At 29.0% G+C, this 19602-nt stretch overlaps 1 protein-coding gene across 1 annotated transcript; it reads right to left on the bottom strand.

Annotated features, from left to right (window-relative positions):
- Positions 1-15102: 15102 nt before the first annotated feature.
- LOC131657914 (auxin-responsive protein SAUR32-like) lies at positions 15103-15429 on the bottom strand. Its single transcript, XM_058927263.1, has one exon. The coding sequence runs from the start codon at positions 15427-15429 to the stop codon at positions 15103-15105; it is 327 nt and encodes a 108-aa protein (XP_058783246.1).
- Positions 15430-19602: the final 4173 nt, after the last annotated feature.

Raw genomic sequence — 19602 nt, 5'->3', positions numbered from 1 at the left:
CTCATTATTACTTCAAAGAGAGAAAAAATTAAATATTTAGTTATAGAGAAAAGAAAAATAAGAAAAATTAATCATAACTATTAAATTTGAATGCAATAAAATCAATATATTAGATTGATTTTTTTTTCTATAATCTTCTTTATTTATAATTTATATAATATTCTTCAAATTTAATTCACACTATCTTTTAAGAATAAAAATATTTGATTTTACGTCTTTTAAAAAAAATAGTAATCAATCAAAATTAATTTGATAGATGGTATTTTTATTTGGTGATTAATATATAAACATGTATTAATGTTTAAGCCAATAGTTAAAAATAATTATATATTAATTCAAAATATTTGTTGCTAACATAATTATAAATATTTTTTTCCAATTTTAAAATTAGAAATTAAAATAATTATTTAAACAAAAATCTTAATATAATCATATATTAACCATAAATGTTAGTAATATGATTGTATGTTAATTATTAAATTTCAAATAAATTCATAAAACACTTTTCGTTCAGTTCCCATTGTTTTTTTTTTAAATTATTAATATGGTTAAATATTAATAAGTAAGAGTAATATATAATTATGTGAATTGTTTTTTGTGATTCAAATATGATTTTGTAGATGTAACTATTTATATAATATATATTTTAAAATATTTTTTAAAAATATTTTTTATCTAATAGTTATTATATAAATATGAATTATCATTGTAGATGGTACTTTTTATTTAATATTTTTAAAAAATTATTTTTTTGATTGATAGTTACAATATAAATATAGATTATCATTGTGCCTCAATAATTATATCTTAACCAATGTAGTTATTACTTATTAGAATATATACTATTAACGTAAAAACTATATACTGCAATTATATATAAATAAAACGGTATATATTTAGTTTTGCATCCAAAAATTAACTCATATAGTTATCTATTACCCACAAATGTTATAATTTAAGTATATTAATATTTTATTTTTATAAATAATGATATTTGAATGAAAGATATTTTATTAATTTATATAATTTTATTAATTTTGAGGCGGATAGTTTCATGAAAAGCTTTTTGAGGTTGAGTCGTTTTTGCAAATTCAAGAATGTCAAAAAAGGAAAAGAAGGTTGTGTTTGGTTGCCAATAAGTTGGAGTTTGTGGATTCTTAGGAACCCGAAATCATTTTTAGGGAGGAAGATTGGACCGTTTTGGATGTCGTTTGGAATATCAATGTTTTGTTGTGTAGGTGGTCTTTTACCGAAAATATTATAAATACCAATTAGAATTTTTATGAGTTTTGTAAAAATCATTTGTTTTATCTCTCTTACGTCTTAATTGGTATGTAATTTTTCTTCTCCGAGTTTTTGTCTCGGTTTTTTTAATCGGGTTGAAAAACTTTTGTTCTCTTTATATTGAAACTTGCTTATAAAAAAAATTAACACACTTATTTTTATGAACATCTATTTTAGCATCATTAACTAAAAAATAATTAAATGCACCTCAAGGTGCATGTTGCTAAAACACACATTCATAAAAATAAGTTGGGATATTTAACCATATCTCAGTGGGATTGGCTAAAATACACCCAATTATTTTCATGCAAGTGTGTTTTAGTAAACTTTAACTAAAAAATGGTTAAATGCACCCTAAGGTGCATGTTACTAAAATAGACCTTCATAAAATTTAATAGATTTACGTTCACCCACTTATTTTTATGAAAGTGTGTTTTAGTAAGCTTTAACTAAAAAATAGTTAAATGCACTCTAAAGTGCATGTTGCTAAAATAATAATAAAATCTAGTAGGTCTAGGTTAGCAAAAAATATATATATATATATATATATATATATATATATATATATATATATATATATATATATATATATATATATATATATATATATATATATATATATATATATATATATATATATATATACCTGATGAATCTGTACGATGCACAGATAAATTTATTATATTATTACGATGCACGGATAAATTTTATTATATTATTATTGATAAATACTCATTTAAAAAAGTATAAAACACATTTATATTAATGTTTTTTTGTTGACTTTATTTTTAATGTAAGAAGTTAATAATAATTTATATTAGTAATAATATATTTTTAACATAATAAAAAAAATTAAAATTAAAATTAATTTTTAGCCAATTTAAAATGACTTAAATTGAAATATTATTAAAAAAACCACACACGTTCTCAACTACTTAAATTAAAAAGTAGTAAAAAAAAGAAAATTTCTTTACCCACCTCCCTATGGGGGTCACCCCCTGCGAAAACCCAATTTTACCCCGCTTCGGAAATGCATTTCCGAAATATTTTTTTTTCAAAATTTTTTCAGACTTCGGAAGTGCATTTCCGAAAAAATCCCAAAAATTGGGATTTTGACAAATTCGGAGATGCATCTCCAAAACAACAAAAAAAAATCTAAAAAAATCCCAAAAATTAATTTTATAATATTAATTAATTCATATATCATAAATTTGATATAATTTATGAGTAATGAATAATAATAATTATATATTTTGATATAATTTATGAGTTATGAATAATAATAATTATATATTTCTATTCTAATTCATATTTTAAAATTTAAAATAATTTTAATTAAAATAATTTCACTTACAAAATGATTTATAATTTTTTATTTATATATTTATAATAATTATTATATATTTACAAAAAAAATTAAAAAAATGAGTGTTTTAATTTATATATTTATATATTTATATAATAATTATAATAATTATTATATATTTAGAAAAATTAAAATTATATTTATATATTTATATAATAATTATTATATATTAATTATAAATATATTTATATATTTATATAATAATTAAAAAAATTAAAAAAAATAGTGTTTTAATTTATAATAATTATTATATTATTATATATTTATATAATAATTATTATATTTTTATATATTTCACTTATAAAATTAATAATTATTATTATATATTTATATATTTCTATTCTGATTCATAATTAAAAATGAGTTATAAATTTTTATTTAGTTTAAAAAAATTTTAAAAAAAAATTGTCTTAATTTTATTTAAAGAATAAATTTTATATTTAATTCTAAATAATCAAAATTTAATTATGAAATTAAAATGTTTTTGATTTATATAAGTTAGTAAAATAATTTTTAACTTTAAAATTGTTTAGGAAATTTTGATTCACCTTCATTTTATTGATTCACCTTGATTTTATACCTATTAATTGTATTGATTCACTTTGATTTTAATTTTTTAATAATTATAGAATTCTTTCGGAAGTGTATATCCGAAACATTCCAAGACCAATTTGGTCTTGGAATATTTCGGATATGCATCTCCGAACACACCCCCTTCCCAACAAAAAAAGGATTTTTCGGAAATGCATCTCCGAAAACTCAGAAAAAAGTGATTTTGGAGATGCATTTTCGAAATATAGGGGCATTCTGGAAATTTCGCCAGGGTGGTCAAGAAGGTTAGGAGGTCTGTTAAGAAATTTCCAAAAAAAAATGCCAACCTCCATCCTCCATACTTTCAATTACTTAACTAAACCCTAAATAATTTTTTTTAGAAAAAGTTTAAAATATAACCTCCACGTTTTCACTCCACGTTTTCAATTAAGAAAATAGGATATTATTGTTATTATTATTTATTAAATCTTTAAAATATTTTATATAATAATTATTTAAATTCTTAGAGTTTGATCTATTGATGAAAAATTATCATGTGTAAATAGCTATAAAAACAGCAAAATGCTAGACAATGATAAGCAAGTCTCAATCTCAATATTTATAATTGTTTAAATTTTATGATTACAATGTTTAGATACTTGGGTATTCTCCAATACTTTACAATGTTATTGAAAAGTAAATTATGATTAAAAATCAATATTTGATTTGCACTTATTGTTTACAAATTAAACATTATAAACTGTCAAATATTATGATTTAAGGAAGAGTAAGATACAATTAGATCAAATCAACAAATCGTTGGACATTTAATTGACCAATTGGTTTGGCGTGATATAAAAAAAAAAAATACAGCCTTGCAACCTGTAAAACAAATAAGAAAGTATAGTAGAATGTACCAAAAAATAAAATTAAAACAAATCAAAACAGTAAAAATAATAATGTTGAAACTCTATATTGGACAATGTAGATTTAGAAAGTTTGAATATGAGAGAGGAAAAGTGGAAATAACATGTAAAAATAAAAAAGAAAATTATAGTAAAATGTACCAAAAGATGATAAATTATAAGAAAAGGGCCTAAAGACGACAGTTGGAGACACATATAATATAATAAATGTAATGCAAATTATATAAGGAGTGAATAGGGTTGGCAATGAATCAAACTAACTCGAAAATAGTTCGAAACTCGATTCGAAAATTAAATTGTTGAACTAGGTTCATGAACCAAATGAGCTGAGTATGAGATAAAAACTAAGTTCGTTAACTGAATGAGCTAAACTTGAACTTTACATAGTTCGACTCGTTAGGTTCATGAAATAATTATACAAATAAAATTAACATCGTATAAATTCCAACCTTATAACTTTTATCTTATTTCTATATTTTTTATTTAAAAAATATTAATTTAAAATGTCAAATATATATATATATATATATATATATATATATATATATATATATATATATATATATATATATATATATATATATATATATATATATATATATATATATATATATATATATATATATATATATATATATAAGTAGACTTAAAAAAATTACTTTTAAGTCTGTGAAATAAGCGACTTGAACCTAACAAGAGTAATCTAACGAGTTGAACCGAGATGTTCGTGAACTTCTAACAAGTCGAGTTTGAGCTGGAAAAAAGTTCGTGATAAACTTGAACTCGAACTCAAACTCGGCCAATTCTTAACGAGTCGAGTTTGAGCTGCAAAAAAAGTTCGTCTTAAACTCGAATTCGAACTCGAACTCGGCCAATTCTTAACAAGTCGAACTGAGCTGAGGCAAGTTCGACTCGACTCGACTCATTTTCAGCCCTAGGAGTGAAGATTGACTAGAGGGAGACTGGACAGTGAAGATTGATTTAAGAGAGTGGAGAGTGGTTTTTAAAATCATATGATTGGAGAAGTTATAATATTTTTATTTAATTAATTAATTTGAATTATATGTTTTTTTAATTATGTTATAAACGTGTGTCAGTTGTTTAATTTATTAAATAATTTTGTATTTCAAAAATTGTAATTTAATTAATTATTGATGAAAATCTGATTTAAAATAATGATTTACTATCATAGTAAAAATTGTATTCAAATTAGACCGGATTGTTTTAATTTATTCAGAACAGAATCAAATCATAATAGTGATTTGTTTGATATACCGTTTCAAAATTCTTAATTGTATCGAACGATTAAAAGTTTACTTTTCTTAAACTGAACCATTTATTAAAGAATTGAACCGTTAAACTATTTTTAATTTTTGTAAAAAATTAAAGCTTGTTTTTAGTATTTCTCATTTCAGTTTCAATTTGATTTGGTTCGATTTTAGTTTTTGTGCAGTTATAAAACTGTTTGTGGCTTTATGCAATATGGTTTAGTTCACTAACCAAATATAGCGATTCAGTTATTTTAACTTCAGTCCAATTCGATGTGACGGTTCGAAGTAAAATCAGTCTAAATTAATTTTATACATATATTTAATAAGGTGGCTTTTAGTAAGAGGGATCAATTAAGTCTCTCACCGTATTCCACTAAATTTGACCATTAAATTAAAATAAGTTTACATGATATCCTTAACACATGACACACTATATTTTTGTCTTATCTCTTTCTTAAATATATCAAACTTTCCCAACTACCTTCACAACCTTCATGAACGCTTCAACATGGAAATCACTAAAAAAATTATCAAAAGGCAGGTTGAGCCTAAAAATCTATAAATGGATAGAGGAATAAAAATTATGGGGATTAGGCCAAAAGCTCGAGACTTACATGTTCTAAAATTAGACAAACCTTGTAAGTTCTTAATATATGCATTCTTGATATCATTGTGAATGGTATCCCATCACGTATAATTTCTAAGAGTTATGTCTAAACTAGTTAAGATGTCACCACACTGATTACTTTTCCGATAACTACGGGAGGCCAAAAAATTAATAGAAGATATGCCCCTAAGACAATTGTGTAGTCTATTATGAATCTTCCATGGTACTAAGAAAACTAATTGTCATGCTTTTAAATCTTGGTTAAACAAAGAAAACTAATTGTCATGCTTTTAAATCTTGGTTAAACAAGAAGAACAAATTTGAAGGGGTTCAGAAACCAGCGGAGACAAAATTTGAGGGAAAGAAAGCTCAGGGTAGGAAATGATCTTGAAGTTATTATGGAACTAGTGGGAGATGCTAGCTTAGTTCTAGGAACTGTTTTTGAAATTATTTTGAAAGATACATTGGTACTGATTTCATGTTTGTTGATCATCTAACCAAGGGACTTAGACCCATTGTATTCAAATACCATGTTGAGAACACGGGCATTGCGAGTTCCTTTGATGCACTTGGTTAGTGGAAATTTATTCTTTATGTTATTTTGTTATCACGATGTATTTCATTTTGGACGCTTTAAGTGTTGGAGTCTCAAGTATTTTTTTTATTTGGAGCAATTGATAATGCAATGAATATTATTATTTGTCATTATTTATTTATATGTCAATTGGGACTCATTGTCATTGGGACCACAATGCTTGTGGTTGACACTAGTTTGGAGTTCGAGGCGTGGTTATGATTTTGAGCTTGGCATCTTTGGGACCACTATATCGATGGTTGATGTCATATTGGAGCAGAGGTATGATTTTGAGCTCGACATTGTCAGGACCACTGTGTCGGTGGTCGACGCCATATTAAAGCTGAGGCATTACGGTTTATAAAACCATGCAATTTCTTTGACTTTAATGCATTTGAGAGAAATTGCTAAGGGCCGATAAAGAAAATAACAGTTGGTTGTAGGATCACAGTGGCATGCTATTTTCTTGCCACACTCCACACAGATGACTAGTTGACAGAACCCGTAGTATTTGTAACCATGGAAGGTTTTATGTCAATGAAGGATATAAAAATCATTATGATTAAGTACTGCTTGGCTTTTGTTGGATAGAGTCATATTCTGATACTGCACTTGGAATCATGCATTTTCTTAAAATGGGGCCACATTTTAAATTAGTCATTAACTTAAGAGTCATTTTCAAATGTGTTTTTTAAAATTTAAAATCACACAACTGATTTTGCCTAAGTGGGAGAAAGTTAGATTTATCTAATATTTTGTGGGATGCAATCAATTGTTATTTTATAAGTTTGTGAAAAACGAGTTAATCATGATTTTGATGGAGGTGCATAAGTAGTTAGGCTCCTTTATTGATTAAGTGATCCTTTTAATTAAAATCTGAGTATCTGAAACCTGATTGGTGTGGACAAAAGTGTGGGCTTTAGCCCTTGGCCCATTATGGTTAAGTCTCCTCTCTAATCACGAAATCATAAGCATAACTGACGGCTCCACAACTTGTCCTATTGAGAATTGTGTACGGGAGTGTAAGATATAGAGGAAGACACTATGCCAAATTTGTCTTTTAGCAGCACCCCTACTAAAGCGCTTTTAGGAGAAAACGCTGGCATAGGTTTCGCTAAAAACAAAATAAAAAAACACGCAAAAAAAGCGCTCTTAAAGGGGGGGTGCGAAAGCGCTTTCTAAAAGCGCTCTTATAAGGGGGGTACGAAAGCGCTTTCAAAAAGCGCTCTTATAGGGGGGTACGAAAGCGCTTTCAAAAAGCGCTCTTATAGGTGGCTTATGAAAGCGCTTTCAGAAGCGCTCTTAAAGGGGGGGTACGAAAGCGCTTTTACCCTAAAAAGCGCTGGTAAAGGCAAGGCTACCAGAGCGCTTTCTAAAAGCGCTTTCATAGCTGTTTCGTTAATTAAAATTTTTAAAATCAAAATAATAGCTGTTTCATAATCCCTAATTTCTTTCACTGCCATTGCTGCCCATAACTTCATTACGAAGAACCATCGCTGCCCAGAACTCCATAAAAACTCCATAAAAACTCCTCAAAACCGTATCTCATCCTCAAAACCGCCCAGAAAAACAAATACGAAGAGAAGACAAAGTTAGAACGAAAAACAAACCCTGCCCAGAAAACGAATTCGAAGCTAGAACGAAGAACAAACCCTGCCCAGAAAACGAATACGAAGAGAAGACGAAGGTACACGATTTATAGTTCTGTTTTTGACATTTGAAAGATTAGTGTTTATAGGTATTTTATTCAGAAAACTAGATTGCTTTTGGCTTCTGTTTTTATAGAAATCTATATTAGGGGTTTAAAAAATAGTGATGAGTAATAGGTATTTTCTGATGATGTGTTCGTTTGATTTTGAATCCAACTCTGAATTCTGGAAAATTTCTCTTCCTCTTTTCTTTTGTTTTTGTTATTTAGTGATGATGTGAGTTCTAGTTTTGTGATGCATTTGTGTAGTTTATGTCAATGGTGATGAAGGTTAAAGGTTATTATAGTAATGGTGAAATTATAGTAAGGCAATTTCATGGGTTTATGGATGGTTATTTGGTTGTGGTACATGAGTGAAGTTAGAATTTTTTGAATTTGGTTATGGGTAATTGCAAGTTGGTTTGATAATTTCTACTTATGTGTATATAGGAAGCGTATCCGGTTTGATAATTTCTACTTAAGTGTTATTTTTGGCTTCTGGCTTCTGGCTTCTGTTTGATTCAATATTTTGGTTGTTTAATGAAACCATACATAATTTTATATAATAAGGCTTTTGTATGACGATATTATTCTTAATCTAAGTGTTATTTTTATGTTGAAACAACAAAGAGTTTTTTGTGGGTTTATTATTATTCTGTTAATTGTACTCTTGTTAGTTTTGGAGGTGTTATTCTTAATCTATTCTATAAATTGTATATACTGTTTGAGATTGCTTTTGCCTTGGATTATAATATAGCTTGGCTTCTGTTTTAACAGTGGCATAAGGGTTGGGTGTGGTGGTTTTCAAATTTTAATTTGTATTTGTACATCTTTTTCCGATTTTTTTTTGGTGTTCCATAAAAGTTTTGTTTGATTTTATTATGAATATTATGTCAAAATCATTGGTTCAGTTACTTTTACAGTTACTTTGAAGTCTCTGGTTTCTACTTCTAAAATCATTGTAGTTTGTGCTACAGTTTGCATATAGTTCCTTCACTTTTATGATATTTGTATTTAACTGCATCGTGTGTGTGTGTTTAATTTTACAGTTACTTTGAAGTCTCTGGTTTCTACTTGTACAAGGCCGATTCAAACCTACCCATTGTTAGACGCTGGCCTAAAGATCTAGAGGGGGGGTGAATAGATCTCACTAAGTTTTTACGGATTTTTCTACTGACTCGAGCGAAAGCGGTTCTGAATCGACTTGCGTCTATTCCGGACCGCTATTGCAAATGTCGTATGTGTTTCAAAACCAAAAAGTAAGTGGAATTGATGGTGAAGTAATATGATGGCTAACCAATACGTTTAACAACTGAAAACCAATTAACTCCTAGATTGACAACTTTGATTTGCAATGCAGTAAGATTGGATTAAGCAAAAACACAAACACTTGGTGATACGTTCAAATTGATAGTGATTCAAGTTGTGGTGAATTGTGATGTTTGTGCAGAACTTGAATTCACAATTTTAACACTTGAATCGTTGATCAATTTTGCACTTATAACCAATTATGAACAGAAAGTAAAAGAGAAAGTAAAAGCGACAAGAACACGATATTTGTTTAGGCAGTTCGTCGATCGTCCTCGCTACGACTACGTCTGCCCCCAATTCCAAATTGAAATTGGGTAATCTTTCATTAATGTTGAAAGTAGTATATACAAAGAAGATAACAAAGCGATAAACGATAAACCAATTATGTCGATCCTTTGAATCTTCTTCCCCCTTAATCTTGAGCCAGATCAAGGTTATCCAAGAGCTTCACTTTGATTCCCTTCTGCAGTGTCTTGATTCCTTGAACTCCCCGTTCCTCAATCGTTACACTCAACCGAATCCTCAATGAACGCCTCTTGATAAAAACCCCCAAGAACCACCCGTCGTGGAGGACAAAACCCGCAGATTTTATTCACCAACAAACCCCACAAACCTTCACCCACTAGGAATCTTCAATTCCGTTCCATGGACGTTATCGAACTCATCACTAACCCGCAACGCAAGAATGATTATGTGTAATTGTGTTGGAGATGATGAAGAACGAAGATGAGAAGCGTTTGTGTATCTTTCAGTCGTTGGTGTTGCTTGAATAATTACCCTTGCACAATATATATGATTGCATAACAGTTAGAACCAAGAAAAACTGATTTTTGAACTTTCTTGATCAGTTAGGTCGACCACTTGTAGTGCTTAGGTCGACCTAACAGAGCTTGCAGAATTTTGCTCCCAGTTAGGTCGACCTGTTGAAGGAGTAGGTCGACCAGAATCCTCTTCTGATGCATTCTGGAGACATTTTCACAGATTAGGTCGACCTAGTTGATGTGTAGGTCGACCTAACAGGCTGGTATGTAGAATTCATCAATTTAGGTCGACCTAAATGATGTGTGAGTCGACCTAGCAGGGATATATGAATTTTTCTCCATTTTAGGTCGACCTGGGTTGATGGTAGGTCGACCTAACTGCTGTTTTTCTGCATTCTTCTTGTTTTGCTTGTGTTGAGGCAACCTATAAACATATAAACATAATGAGTTGACCTATGAGTGATCAATGCTTGCTTTTCTTTAAGTTTTCTGCTTCCGTCTTGTTGTTTGAATGCTTATTTGAGTTTGCCATGAATCAAAAACATCTTTGAGTGTGATCTTGTATTCACACCCATCCCCCACATCAAGTCTAACTCAGGTTACTATCCCTTTCTTCTTGCTTATAGTTTGTTATTTTCTGCTTATAGTTTATTGTTTATGGTTCTATTTAATATCAATTTAATGTCTCTCAACCAGTTTTTTGTTTTGTGGACTTATATTACCTTGAAATAAGGTAATGTCTTCTTTAAGAAATCGGGTATTCTGATTAGGTATTCTGATTAGGCATCCTATTATTCACACTTTATAAGATCTCATTAGGTATTCTGATCAAGACATAATGATGATAGCTATTTATTATCTTGACATAATTCCTTAGTACCTGATAGAGAAACCAAGAAGCATTTGTTTAGCTTAGTTAAGACATGGATAAGACATGGATAAGACATGGATGAATTCAAACCGATTGTCGAAAGAGTACGAGAAAGGGGTATGGGAATTCGTTGAGTTTGCGGTTGCGCACTCCGAAGACCCGATTCGAATGCCGTGTCCTTGCTTGGGTTGCTGTTATGGGGGTAAGGTTGACGGGAATAAGTTGGCATCCCATTTACTACGGTTTGGAATTGATAGAAGTTATACATGTTGGACAATGCATGGTGAGAAAAGTAACGGGAATGCTGAGTCGAGGTGTAATAGGAAGTATGCTTCAAACGACGATTGCACAGACACATACGATTGCGATCGAGTCGAAGAGATTGCAGAAGCGCTTGAAGAAGATCTTGAGGATTGTCCCAAAATGTTTGAGAGGTTGGTAAGCGATGTAGAGAAACCATTGTATGATGGTTGTTCAAAATTCACGAGATTGTCTGCGGTGTTAAAGTTGTACAACTTAAAGGCGGACAATGGATGGTCGGATACAAGTTTCACAGAGTTATTAGCCCTTATGAAAGATATGCTACCAAAGGATAATGTTCTTCCCAATCGCACGTATGAAGCCAAAAAGATGTTGTCCTCTATTGGCATGAGCTATGATAAGATACATGCATGTCCAAACGTGTATTCAATTTTGGTTTATTCAATTTGTACCGATTGTTTTATTCAATAGTATAGTACTTATTCAATTTTGGTGCATATTCTCGTTTTGTACATAACTTTTGAACCATGTATCCGTTTGTCGACTTCTTTACATGTAACTATACTATTTTGACGATTCCGGAGCTGCTCATGCACTTATCTTTACATTTCGGGACTGTTTTTTATCGGTTTTGCTTCTGCCCGTAATCAAAAGTCGGGCTTAGGGTCTGAATTTCGGAAAACCGACTTTATTTTTGAGTCCGTGGGGACGTTTTACCATAGCCATGTAAATTTCGTTCAATTCCGACAACTTTCTTTTTTGACGCTTATTTTGATTTGTACCGATTTCGTTTCCGATTTACTTGTACATGCATGGTTTGACTTCCATTTGACTTGTATAGATTGTTAGCTTATTAATAGTGTACTAATGTGCTTTAGTTTGTTTGATACAGGTTCAATGACTCCGGATAGAGATTGTTTGATTTGTAAGTGGGATCGTTCTAAATATTATCGTATATTTATATATTTAATTATTTGTGAGATTGATCTAAATATATGCTTTTATATTTTTGTTAGATCAATACAAGTGTTCCGAAGTCAACGAGACGCACATGTATCCCGGACTAAATCAAACAACATTACTTGGATCAAAGTGCAGGTACATTATTTTTCACAATTTTGCTTATAATATTTATGCTACTTGATAAAACAAGACAACTATAAAATCTTATTTGTTTTTCTATGTAGTGTCCGATACAGCGGAACAGTTCAGACTGCAGATACTTTGTTTTGAGGTTTATGAAAGAAATCCTTCAAATGAATCAATTAGAGATTCCAATCATGGTATGGATTTATAACTTAATTAGATAACTTCTTATAATTTATTACATTTAACTAAATCATTCATATTATGTTTTTATTCTGTAGTACTTTGACGAATTCCGTGCTGCTTCTTACACGAAACTTAAGTTGGAAGCAATCAAAGAGGAATTGTGTCAATTTTATATTCATCAGCTATTCATGTAGTAGGATTTGTGTCGATTTGAAGAGAATATTATAGTACTCTAGGATATATGGTTACTAACTTTGTTCATATTGTTGCCAATTAATATTTGAAGTATAATATTGTTGATGTTAGAGATTTAGTTTGATTGACATAATGATGTATATATATATATATATATAATTTTGGATATTATAATGGTATTATATTAATATACATATAGTCCTACCTATGGTTGAAAATATATCGTCGAAAATATATTACAGGTCGAAAATATATTACAGGTCGAAAATATTACAGGTCGATCTGGGAGGCTGAAATTATAGGCTGCACTTTAAAATATCTCATTTAGCAACGACAGCGCTTTTAAAAAGCGCTCTTAAAGGTCCACATACCAAAGCGCTTTGTTACAAAAAGTGCTGCCAAAGATTAAAAAAAAAGAAAAAAAAACGCAACCTACCAAAGCGCTTTTGGAAAAGCGCTCTAGTAGGGGGGCTACCAGAGCGCTTCTTCCAGCAAAAGCGCTCTTATAGGGGGTCTACCAGAGCGCTTTTTCCAGAAAAAGCGCTCTTATAGGGGGGTCTACCATAGCGCTTTCTGTAAAAAGCGCTCTTATAGGGGGGTCTACTAGAGCGCTTTTTCTGAAAAAAGCGCTCTTATAGGGGGGTCTACCAGAGCGCTTTCGTAGCCTACGCCAGCGCTGGCTTTGGCAGCGCTTTAAAGCGCTGTTAAAGGCCAAAAAAAGCGCTTTTGTTTGTCTTCCGTGTTGTAGTGAGATCTAGTCATTCATCTTTTCAAGATTCTGAATCAATGTGACAAGATCAACAACTCATACTCTCAAATCATATCTTCAACAAATAAGTATTGATGTTCTAATTTCATATAACTGATCAACGAATTTTTCCGCTCCGCTTACATGTCCCATAAAGCTATATAGTTCCAAATAAAAACATGCTATGCCTTCTAAAAAGTTCATATATGGTTTGAAAAAAAACATCCAGAAATTGGTACTCTAAACTTTCTCAAGCACTTATAGAATATAGTTTCAAAGAGAGTAGAACTGATCATAGTCTTTTCACCTACTTTCATGATTCCATATTCTTAATAGCTTTGGTATAAAATGTAGATCTATGACCCAAGTTTTGAGTGAAATTATTTTGCTCAAAAGTCTACTATCTTCCATACAAATTCCATGTTATAGTCCAACTATTTACATAGTGATAATCAAGTAACTATCCATTTAGTAACTAATTATGTCTTTTATGAAATAACCCAACATATTAAAATTGATTCTCATTTTATCAAATAACATATACAAACAAGATCTATTTGGAGTGTTTATTTGCCATTCTAACTGCCTATACAATTGACCCAAACAAATATGAATTACTCCAATAAAAATCTGTGTCTGTTGCAACATTTATCACACTTTTGCACCATACAACTATCTAGTGTGTAAAATAGAAAGTAGGCATAAAGTAGAAAGAAATAATGAATGGCCAGCTTAGCAGGTAGACAAATAGAGAGTGTAAAGTGGGAGAGGGGGCAGCAAGGTAGCATAACATTGAAGATCCCTTGCAGCGTTGGACAGTATAGCCTATTTGCTGTCTCTCACTACTATAACTCTCTTCATTGCTCCACTACTATATTCCAATTGCTCGCCACATAATGAGAGCAAACAGCATCAAAATCATTCATATTTATTCCATTAACTATTGCTCTCCAGCAAGCAAATATCAGTTTCAATTAAAATTCAACTGATCAGTCATGTTAAATTAATTCAATTAGTAGTTGTGCAGAAACACCAGACTATAACTGATCAGTCGTGTTAAACTAACTCAGTTAGTAGTTGTTCAGAGACATCAAATTATTAAAGGACACGAGACTCAGACTCTTGAAACGCAAAAAAAATGAAATGATCTTAAAAAAACTTAATATGGATATGATCCTTTCAACAAAGATAAAATCGGATATTTTCTGCGATCAATTCTTATAGCTGAATTTGAATCCATAACACACAATTACAACAACACTAGACACATACGTTTTCTCTGCTTAAGAAGATTTGTCTCCAAGCAGAGTATTTTTTTATCAACTTTCCCTCTCATAGTTAAAATTACAGAGTGGAATCATCAAATCCCTAAACAAAACTAGTCTATTCAATCACACCAGTATTTAAAAAAAAGAAGTTATAATTATAAAATTAGAATCAACAAGAGTGAAAAATCAGAGCATGAGGAAGACGATGCTGATGATGGTTAACGTTATGCTGATTACTATGACTCGATTCTTTCTCAATTCGCCAACGAAGATGAAGAAAATCATCAACGGAACACGGAAGTTTGAGAGGACCATTGGTGTGGTAGCCATAAACATCGTAGGCTTCATCGAGAAGAGTCTTGAAAAGTGGATGGTAAAGATAAGAGATAGGGATGAGGAATTTCTGAGAAGATGAACCGCCTTCTTCTTCTTCCTCTAAACCTACTTGCACTGCCAGCCAGCCTTTCTTCACTTTCATTTTCTTATCTTCCTGCATGGTGTGGTGTTTTGATGTGGTTGGTAATTCCTATAATGTTGGTGAAGAGAGAATGAGAGCGTGAGACTTTGAATGCTAAAGTTAAAGGAAAGAGCCTTAATTTATATAGCAATATTAATACGAATTCACATTTTTTTTAAATTTTTTATTATATATTTTTGGGTGTTAAAAATTAAAGCAATATGTATAAAATTTATGCTTTAAAAATTAAGGCTATATACTAAAATCTACTTCCGACTTTCACATAATTTAACTATGACGACTAATTATAATATTGATAGATATTGTTAACGTCTCTAAATGAATGAGCGACTGACGACGATGTCAATACATTAAAATAACTTTTAAATTCAAAAACTTCATATGTACATAATTACTTAGAAAAATTTGCAGCAGTGCAAATTTGAACGTGCGATATTTCATTTTTTTGATTTTTAATTTTAAGAGGTGAAACCTCGACAATTAAATTATTTGTGGAACAACTAAAAACCAGATAAATCATGTTTAGGAGAGTGTTCCTTCTCACCCACATCTTCCTATACATGAAGATTACTACTTGAGAGATTGCTTAAGGATGGGAGTCCAATTTCAATGGTGGTGGGGACTAAGCAATTTGGTGGTGGACACTTACGTGTGGCTGTGTGGCGACCCTTGTGAGAGTGGGAAGGTAACAATCAACAGCTAAGTCAATTAGTAAAGTATAAGAACAACTCTTAGAATGAGTTAGGGATGGAGATAGTGACAGGACTTGTTTCCTTGCTAATTCTCAAATCATAAATAAATAGCCTCATGGATTTTATTGTAAACTACTAACAAACCCGTGTATACGCACGGGTTCTGTTTGGTTACGTGAATTTGGATACATCATTTATTTTAAATAAAAATATTAAAAAAGAAAAAAATTTAGATAAATAATTGATTATTTCGTATATAAAAATATTTAGATTAATAATAAATTTTTTCCCTTATACCATTTTTCGATTTAAAAAATTTAATCATAAATACCATTTCTCGTATATAAAAATATTTGGATCAATAATAGATTTTTTTTTCAACTTCATTTTTGTTTAGGTATCATTTACAAAAATATTTGGATCAATAGTAAATTTCATATATAAAAATATTTAGATCAATAATTTTTTTTCCCGTATACCATTTTTGAATAAAAAATATTTGGGTCATAAATACCATTTTTCGTAAATAATAGATTTTTTCTGTATACAAATATTATTTTTGTTTAGGTATCATTTACAAAAATATTTGGATCAATATTAAATTTTCATACATTAAAATATTTAGATCAATAATATATTTTTTCCTGTATACCATTTTTGGATCAAAAATATTTGATCATAAATATCATTTCTCGTATATAAAAATAATTAGGTCAATAATAGAGTTTTCCCGTATACAGACTTCATTTTTGTTAAGGTATCATGTAAAAATATATTTGGATCAATAGTAAATTTCGTATATAAAAATATTTACATCAATAGTAGATTTTTTCTCGTATACCATTTTTGAATAAATAATATTTGGATCATAAATAATATTTTTCGTAAATAATAATACAAATATTATTTTTATTTAGGTATCATTTACAATAATATTTGGATCAATATTAAATTTTCGTATAAAAAAATATTTAGATCAATAATAGGCTTTTTCCCGTATATCATTTTTTGATAAAAAATATTTGATCATAAATACCATTTCTCGTATATAAAAATATTTAGATCAATAACAGATTTTTTCCCATATACGGAGCTCATTTTTGTTTAGGTATCATTTACAAAAATATTTGGATCAATAGTAAATTCCGTATATAAAAATATTTAGATCAATAGTAGATTATTTTCCCGTATACCATTTGGAATAAAAATATTTGGATCATAAATACCATTTTTTGTAAATAATAATTTTTTTTCCATATACATATATTATTTTTATTTATGTGTCATTTACAAAAATATTTGGATCAATATCAAATTTTCGTATATAAAAATATTTAGATCAATAATAAACTTTTTGGCCTATTCCATTTTTGAATAAATAATATTTGGATCATAAATAATATTTTTTGTATATAAAAATATTTAGATCAATAATAGATTTTTTTCCCGTATACAAACTTCGTTTTGGCCAAATTCAAGAGATTCAAAACTCAAACAAACTTCGTTTTTGTTTAGGTATCATTTTCAAAAATATTTGGATCAATAGTAAATTTCGTATATAAAAATATTTAGATCAATAGTAGATTTTTTTCCCGTATATCATTTTTGAATAAAAAACATTTGATCATAAATACTATTTTTCGTAAATAATAGATTTTTTACGTATACAAATATTATTTTTATTTATGTATCATTTACAAAAATATTTGGATCAATATTATATTTTCGTATATAAAAATATTTAGATCAATAATTGATTTTTTGAATAAATTTTTACCGTATATCATTTTTGATTAAAAAATATTTCGATTATAAATATCATTTTTCGTATATAAAAAAATATATATCAATAATAATTTTTTTTTGGTGGAAGAAAGAAGTGAGAAAGTGATGAAAGAGAAAAAAAAATAGAGAATTGAGAGAGATTTGATAAGTTTAATAAAATATAACAGTTGTATTATTTTAATAATAAAATTACGAACTTTATTGTGCAAAGACCAAAAAACCACAATTTTAATTTGGTGACAAAAAATCAAATAAGAGTATTTTTTACTTTTCCACAACCATTAATTTTCTTATATTATAGATATGAATACTCAATTTAGTGTCTCAGATAGAATAATATTGAATTAGTGACTACATTATCAATTTTACCTTAATTTACTCTCTAAATAAATGTTATGTTAGTTACATTTATATTATTTTCAAACATATTAAATAGTATTTTATTTTTTATGTATTAGATAGTAAATTCAAGCTAAGACACCTATCATTAAAGTTACTAATTATGTCAATAGTATTTTTAATTTGTATTACTATTAACAGTAGTTTATTAAATATATACTAATTATTGTTATTGTACTTTCCGTACTTCTTTTGTTGGATTATGTAAATATGCTTTTCATTTTCAGTAATAATAGTATTTCTTATTTATTGAAATGAATAAATCCGAAAATTAATATTTTATTTATTTTTAAGAGCTTTTTTAAAGAGATTATGAATATTTTGAGAATTAATTATTAACTTCCCAGTCTAAATAAGGTTAAAAATTAATCGTTACGTTACTAAAAAAAGTTACTTACTGGCTATATATAAATGTTTTCTAATTTAATATGTTTAATTAAGCTGTATATATGCATATTGGTTGTTATAATTATAAACAATATTTATTAGCTTTAGTTACAGTTTTATAAGTAATTCACTTCATCTTCGTAATAATAACAAGGCTAAATTACATTTTTAGTCCCCTGTTTTGGTATTTTTACGATTTTGGTCCCCCTATTTTCTTTTTAAACAGTTTTAGTCTCCCATCTCAATTTTGTTCATAAACAGTGCATGGTCCGTCCATGAACAGTACATGACCGTACATGAAAAGTACATGAACAGTTGATTCAAAATTGGGATGGACCAAAATCGTAAAAATACCAAAACAAGAAGACCAAAACTGTAATTTAATAACAACATGAACTCTTTATCATTTGAAGTAGAGATGCAAACCGCATTGAATCAAACCATAAAAATAGCTAATTTAGTTTTTAATAATAATTTAATTAATTATTAAAACGGTTTCAATTCATTTATAAACTGAAATAAAGCCTGCGGGAAAGATCCGTGCTATTGAGACTCCTAGAACCCGATTGCTATTTTTGGACAGGTTGAACAAACTAAACTACAAGGGGGAGGGTATCACCTATGAACCTCATGCAAGTCTTTAAACCTAAGGCTACTTGTGTCGTTTGTTTGTATTCATTATCTAACAACTTGATTTCCTGGCAAGTTTTGTTTGTACTCTAACAACTTGAACTCTTTGCAGGATTTACTTGTCCTTATCACCTTATGCTTTTACTCTATGCACAACATCCGCATACCATCTTGTCATCATATAGCATGTTAACTAACCCTTTTCAAGGATCTTAGGTATTTATAGCGCATAATTTCAAGGTTCTATTATGGAAGGATTATCAAGAGCCAAATTTCTATCAAGGGGCAATAGGATTTA

The sequence above is a fragment of the Vicia villosa genome, linkage group LG3 (genome assembly GCF_029867415.1).
Source record: "Vicia villosa cultivar HV-30 ecotype Madison, WI linkage group LG3, Vvil1.0, whole genome shotgun sequence".
Lineage (NCBI taxonomy): Eukaryota > Viridiplantae > Streptophyta > Magnoliopsida > Fabales > Fabaceae > Vicia > Vicia villosa.
This window is presented reverse-complemented; position numbering and strand designations above follow the sequence as displayed.